The following is a 7,450-nucleotide window of genomic DNA, read 5'->3' as shown; positions in this document are numbered from 1 at the left end:
TCTGCCAGTTGATTGCAGTAGTCTGTGCCAGGTCACATTTAGTTCAGTGTGTCCATTGACACCACTGTGCCATCCAATGAGTTGGAGGAAGGGCGGGACTTGTGGCAAGGCTTGCACAGAGTCTATTTTACAGCAAACAGGGTCTATTTATAAAGAGCCTCTGCGAACTATAGCAAACAGAACTCGTGACCGAAACTACAGCAAAGTCTCCCGATAAAAGCCGGATTATTTCTCCAGCACAATGCAGTGAGTGGAGGATAGTTACAGAATATAAATGATGTGCATAAAACCAATCCCAGTTACTCGCAGCAGTGCGCGATGGACGGGGGAAATTACCCAATCATCTCCATTCCGGCTGGTAATAGCGGTGTCACGATATGCAGCCCATTTTGTTGGGCTTGGAAATGATTTTTGTTTTTAAAAATCCAAGGTTTAGTAACTGCACAGCGAAGCCACTAAAGGAATACACACGCCAGTAAGTTCATGCATGTTTTATTGAAATAGTAATATAAAATACTTCCTCATTGTTACAAGTGCATGCTTAAACTGCTGACGTTTCAGAGGTCAGGTTACAAAGGCAAGGCATTCAAGGTTGTAGTGAATTACTTGGGCACGTTTACAATCGTTAAAAAAAAGATCAATGGATCAACCCATTATGGACCAGTTTTTAACCAGATCATCAAACCCGTAACTGATACAGCAAAGGTGAAAATACACAAAATGTTTTTTTTTGTGGCACTAAAGAAATATAGTAAGACTCCACCATTTGTGACTAAAACAGTATCATGCATCTAGAGTTTTACATGTACCCACACATCGATTTTTTAAATTTATTTAAATTTTCACAATGTTTGCTAAACATGCTATTCGCCTACAGGTGCACTTATATGTACTGAAAAATGTTCAAAGGTTCCACTCCCCCGCTGAATAATTTCAAGAATTATTATTATTTATTTTTAATTACAAAAATTCAAAAGGCATTAAGCAATTTCGTACAGTGAATATAAAGTATGCAAGTATACATTACATTTCCAGTATAGGTCAGAGCACTAAGCACATTACAGTCCCATACAGGGACAGTACAGCCATAAATTGGAAAGAAAAAAACATGCATAGGACAGTTTTACAGACTACAGATGCTATTCGCTGCTTTTTAATACGGTACGTCTTGTTCTTCATAGAGTTAAAATAAATTTTTTTTAAATGAATGCGTCACTCATTAATATACAATTCCAGCAAGCCACAACCAACTCAACGCAAACAAAATGTCATCGCAAAAATGAATGATAAAAGGTTATAAATAAATTTCCAGTTTTTTTTTTGGAAAAGGCTAGCCGACTAACCGAGGTGAGTAAAAGCGAGAAGTAAATACATAAACTGGTAGCATCCAAGCTCACTAAATAAACCTGAGGTAAGCAGAATTTGTACAAAACCAAATTTGATTTTTGGCATTTTAATGATTTCGCAACTTTACAATTATTATAATAATTTTTTTTTAAGACTGCCAAATTTGTTTGAAACTCTCGTACAAGAGTAGCAAAAAACGTTAATAAATAGTCCACGTCTCAAATCAGCTATTATTTAGTTTGTACAACCTCATATTTTCAATTTTTTTTTAATAATGTCAAACTTTTAATTCTGCAATCGTAAACGGACACTAGAAGATTAAAGAGCTACTAGACAGAGATCCCATATCCAGTACAGTAAAGGCCTTTTCAAAACAGATCTGCAAGTCTTCCTCGATGCGAAAGGAAAACATTTTGATTCATCTAATGTGTAATATTTAACCAGCATTTAACTTTTTGCTCGTCTAGAAGCTTCAAAGGCATATCCCATCTGAGGTAACTTAACTGTCAGCAATCACAATACAATCTCGATCACTCTGTTACTGTAATCTGTCACTCAACACCTGGTTCCCCCAGAGCATGCAGCAGTAATCAGAGGCAAGAATGTCAAACTGCTTAATGTGGCAACAATACAATCATGCCTTGGAACTGGAAACTGCAAAAGGATCACTGAATATTGCCGCTCTCAGTGCCGTTGGTCTCTGAGGAGACCGCCTTGTTGATGGAGTTGAGGCTGCCATCACTCGCTACGCCGTCACGGCGAGGAGGCATCCTCTCGTTGATGCGATCCAGACCCTTAGCTTCGGCAAAGCTGCTGATCTTGTGCTGCGGCGAGAAACCTCGGATTGCTGGGCGGAGAGAGGTTTCGCAGCGGGCGATGCGTGGGTGGGGCAGGGCGGAGGAGGAGGAGGGAGAGGGAAGGGGTGATGTGGGGTGGGGGGGGGTTGGGGAAGGAGGAAAGAAGGGGAAAAGATGTGAAACAACTATTTTTTTTTTCTCCCCAACTAATGTACAAGTTCAGTACTGTTATTTGGTTAACACATTGTGGCAAATGTATTCAAGATTTAAGAAACTATGAGCTTATTTGTATTAAGCCATACTGAACTGAACCTAGGGAGCTCAGGCAGCGATGGGTTTAATATTTCACCCTTCTGTGAAATTAATCAAATTGGCAGAACTGTAATTGTTGATGTCAGAACTCTAGATGTGAAACCAATTATCATGTATATAATTCTGTTCACCTAGCGCCACTTCCAACCAGTTTTAACTGAATCCTGTTACACTTGGACATGCATTGTAGTTAGGGAAATGGCAATTTCGCATTGGAAATAATCGATATTACTTGCAGCCGAAACACGTGAAGGTTAGACAGAGGATGATTTTAGAAGAACTGAAAATTAAAAACTGAACATGAATAAAATGAAGATATCCTCCACAGCATCGAACTTATTTAGGAAAGAACAATTGCTGTACAAATATAATTTGTACGGTATTCTGCGTTTGGGACAAGGTCGAATGCTCCTATTTTTCAGCAGAAATGGTCCAGATGTTTCCCATGTCTATGTTACAATCCCTTAAATCCAGGCACATGGCAGATTACACATCTTCTTGAATTCCACCAGAAAGATTAATTGATCCCTTTTTATGCTTCGATCCAGCTACCAGGTCGCTCCTGAATGAGACCCAGGGGGAAAATGCCAGTTTTTTGTACACCTGCCAATAACGCACAATACCCCGTAGCAGCAGAGGGACAGACTGGAGAGCAGTGCAACACCCACCCCCCTCAGTTACTGCAGTTTTAAACTTCCCCCAAAATAAATCCATTTGTGATGCTGCAAAAAGCAGCTATGGAAATAGCAAGACTGGCCTGTTATTCCAGGGGGGGTGAGTGGCCCAATACAGACCTGCTGCAGTGAAAAGGATTTGAAAAATTTAACCTTTCATTGCAAATAATCAGACTAAGAGACTGGAGGAGCTGGGGTCGTTCTCTTTAGAGCAGAGAAAGTTAAGGGGAGATTTAATAGAGGTCTTCAAAACCATGAGGGGTTTTGATGGAGTAAATAAGGAGAAACTGTCTCCAGTGGCAGGAGGGTCGGTAACCAGAGGACACAGATTGAAGGTAATTGGCAAAAGAACCAGAGGGGAGATGAGGAGATTTTTTTTACGCAGCGAGTTGTTGTGATCTGGAATGCTTTGCCTGAAAGGGCGGTGGAAGCAGATTCAATAGTAACTTTCAAAAAGGGATTTGGATAAATACTTGAAAAGGAGAAATGTGCAGGGCTGTGGGGAAAGAGCGGTGCGGGACTGGGACTAATTGGAGAGCTCTTTCAAAGAGCCGGCACAGGCACGATGGGCCGAATGGCCTCCTTCTGTGCTGTGAGGTGAAACAGGTTAGAAGAGAAGCCTCCAACATCATGTGAAAAGTGACCGGGAGGCTTCTTGTACCATATGGAATAGAACGGATTAATCAGACAGGTCTTCAATATTGGTTTATTATTGGATAGCTTTTCATCGTTTTTGTTACATAAATTGACATTCATGTTTTTAAGAGTCAGTGGGGCACAGAGTAGCACAGTGATGCACTCTGCTGGATTTATAAGATGCTGTTCCATGGAGTGCCTGTAATTCCGTGTGCTAAACACTTGCAATTATGGCAGCATTGGGGTTCAGCTCCCCTCCATTGGGAAGGAAAGAAAAAATCTCAAGTGTGTTGTAGTGGCTGGTTATAAGGACAGCATCGACAGGAGCCGAGATCAATTAGCTGGTCTGTCCTCCTGGCTAACCAATCATTTAGAGGCTGGAGACAGAAAAGGGTTTTTTGGGGGGGGGGAAACAAGGTTTAAAAATTGGGAGGACAATACATCATTAAAATAATTGTGTTTTACTTGCCCCAAAAAAATAAACACTCAGGTCAGAGATGCTGAAAAGAAACGGCAGGTAAGCTGTGTGATGAGAAGAATTGAAGGAGTGCCTTGGGGCCAAAACTGGTTGGAATGTACAGGTGTTTAATAATATACAATCAAGTGACATGTTTAACCCTTTGAGAACGAGGACACTAGCTCTGCGTCGGAACACACTCGCGCACTAGGCGAGGATACTTTGCTCTTCAATCGTGTTGCACAAAGCAACATTTTTTTGATTTGTGCACTTTCCTTGAATCCTTTGAGTCAGTTCGGTTCGGTGAAGGATTACCTGATTTATATCCAGATTTTACCAAGCGACGAGGGCGAGAAGTCAGTTTACGACGAGTTATTATTTGTCTCTTAACCTGCTTCTCTCTCCCCAGAAACCCAGGTTGGGGGCCCGTGATCCTTTTCCGTAACAAAACCTTGACCCATGACCAGCCCAGCCCCCTCTACCACCAGCTATTAGGAGGTACATGTCGATACCCAGACTGACCGGTGTCCCCACTGAGGGAGCGTCTAGCCTCTGTCTGGCATATTCCCACCAATGGTTCAATGCAATCCTCCCAAGATATTTTAATTGGCTGCATGTTACTTTAGAATCTCTCAGCACAGAGGGAGGCCATTCGGCCCATCGTGCCTGTGCCGGCCCCTTGGTAGAGCGATGTAGAAATGCACACCTTTTTGCAGTCGCTTTACATTAGAAACCGTGGACTTATAGTAAGCAAAGGAATCAGCAAAGGGAATTCAGTACTCAAAAGGTTAAGAGGAAATGTCACTCCATCTTATTTCAACGTTTCGTTAGGGAGACACTTCATGCAGGACATCACCTGCAGATGATTAGGAAAGTTCAATACAGCCACAATGATTGTTAACCATTCCATGTGTCAACTCCAGCAGACATGCAGCAAACAAGCGGTTAATGTAGTTTCAACTATTACAGTGGGATCCTTTAAATAATAAAATGGTGGTTGCTACAAGCAGCAACTCCCTGTGTCCAGAACCAGCTAAAGACTAGGCTAGGGGCAGTTTGACAAAATAACAGTTTCAAGTTCAGTTGCAGTCAAGAACTTAAAGTAAACTGCAGGTTCTGAGCTGGAGTGAATGCTTAACAAAAATTTTAAAAGCAAAAGATGAAACATTTCAAAGCTGGAAGTATTTTATCTTCAATTCATGTCTAACACACATTCCACTGATTATATTAACTAAAAAAAAGGGAGATTAATATTTATATTTGCAGACTAGAATTCTTTCACTGCAATAGGGAGTTATACTGTTAATTAACTGTGAATATTGCAAATTTACTGTAAGCAGGTCCCACTGCACATCACTCAAAGGTTAGTAATTATTGACAGACCTCCCAGTGAAAAAGCTGGTGATCGTTCATAAGACAGCAATCCAACCCGTTGCTGTGGCTGCTGGTCAGACACTAGGATAACACTGTAGTTTTATCACAGATACTAATAAACACGACACACAGCAAAGCCACAGAGTCACAGAAAACAAAAGAGCAAAAAAATGAATTTCCACCACCGGACGCGGACCGTGGAACGGAGTTTGGTTAAGAAGGAGGTTTTAAAATTGAGCGTAAATAGCAGTCGAGTAACCGCTATTTATTCGGCAGTCGGCTTTGCTCTTGCTCAAAGCATCTCAAGCCAATTTTGAAGCGCCAAAAAACAAAAAAGTTGTTAATAGCTCCTCTGGAAAAAGTACAGCTCAGCTAGGAGTGATACGACAGAGCAGTTCAGCCAGAAGAACGCAGGTGGGGGTTTATTTTTTGTTGCTGCAAGAACAAAGGACACAACTGCATAAAAGGATAAATCTATTTAAAGCAAGCACACCTGAACATGATTAATATGACACAGTGTTAAGGAGTGTTAGACAACTGCTTGTTAGCCCAACACCCGCACATCATATACAAGCTACCGAAATATATATATATAATATATACTGTATATATATATATTCATAGACGTATAAACCCAGCACAGACCCCCCCCATCAGTTGTACAACAGAAAGGGGACTGTCCAAAATATTACCTTCATCAGCCTCTATAGCCTCAACAGTCGCTGAAGAAAAGAAAAGAAAAGGATTGCAAAACGGATGAGAAAGTTGAGCCGAGAATTTATATTCTTAAAACAATCAATGAGTAGCAAAAAAAATAGCAACTGCAGCGAGTCTAATACAAGCTTTAGTACTCTTATGTGGAGATGAGAAACGAGAACATCACATTCACAAAGGACAACACACAGTCAGTTCATATGGAAGGAGGAAAAAGAAAAATTGGTTGTGATCATTGAGCAGAAAAATCAGTGTGCTATTTGGTGTCTGCGTGCGCCGGCGTGGATTACTGAATCGCAATTTATTGGCTCACAGTATCTGATGGAAAATAAGTGCAAATTCTCACAAGATAAAGTGCTCAGGAAGAAAGGTATACCAGGCCCCAAAGCGATGCAGCAGCAGGTGATGCATCGCGCTACCAACGTTCTCTCACTACTGGGAAAGACGTGCAAAGCTCACCAAGTCTGCGGCACTTGTTCCGAGTCTTTCACCATTCGCAAAGTGATGCACTGCTGAATAATGCCTGCTCGAAACGGCAGAGTTTTGGAATGATTAACAAGTGCAACACACTGGTTTAGTGCTCGCTCTGTGAACGGCACTGGATCTGTGCTGATTGCAAAAAGGAACGTGGGTTGGTACGGTAACAGTAGTGTTAATTCTCAGCCCAAGGTCCAATCTCTCCACCAAGCCTTACAGACCTAGAATAATCTGTGCCACAGGATAACTCTCAGGATGTTCCGGGTCCCCATGGATCGGTTCTAACTCTTGGTGCCTTGCTGTTTTAATATTCAGATTTTGTTTTGTGACTCTTGCCAGAGAGCTGTGAATATGCTCGACCTGGGAAGATATTCATGTTGCAGAGGACAATCCTTTTCCTGCAAGTGGGAAAGACTCATCGTCCAAGTGCTTCAGACCTAAGTGAGTTATTGTAAGTGGAAACACACCAATAATCAGTAATATAGTGAGGCTGGCCAGATACCACCGGTTCTTGCCAGTGCACTCTCCCCTTGAGAATGACTTATGGCTCTTATTTGTCATTACAGTCTTCCTGCTCAGTCCCAACCAGCTGGGTTTTGCCGTTTCGCATGCTCTTTTTCCAACTGGAACCCATTCCATCAATTTCCAAAGATCCCAATCTT

The 7,450-nt window shown here is 41.6% G+C and overlaps 1 protein-coding gene across 4 annotated transcripts in view; it reads right to left on the bottom strand.

Annotated features, from left to right (window-relative positions):
* Positions 1 to 476: 476 nt before the first annotated feature.
* LOC147122495 (protein phosphatase 3 catalytic subunit alpha) overlaps positions 477 to 7,450 on the bottom strand; it is a 408,075-nt gene continuing 401,101 nt past the window's right edge. For 2 of the 4 annotated variants that reach the window (XM_086005811.1, XM_086005820.1), the window contains 2 exons: positions 6,290 to 6,319; positions 477 to 2,194 (listed from right to left, as the gene is read on the bottom strand). In XM_086005811.1, the coding sequence (XP_085861937.1) occupies positions 2,013 to 2,194; positions 6,290 to 6,319 (212 nt within the window). In that variant the 3' untranslated portion in view covers positions 477 to 2,012. The remainder of the gene's footprint in view (positions 2,195 to 6,289; positions 6,320 to 7,450) is intronic. The other 2 variants (XM_086005830.1, XM_086005840.1) reach the window with 1 other exon arrangement.

The sequence above is a fragment of the Somniosus microcephalus genome, chromosome 2, assembly GCF_052327205.1.
Source record: "Somniosus microcephalus isolate GS21.2 chromosome 2, FLI_Smic_1.0, whole genome shotgun sequence".
Classification (NCBI taxonomy): Eukaryota; Metazoa; Chordata; class Chondrichthyes; order Squaliformes; family Somniosidae; genus Somniosus; species Somniosus microcephalus.
This window is presented reverse-complemented; position numbering and strand designations above follow the sequence as displayed.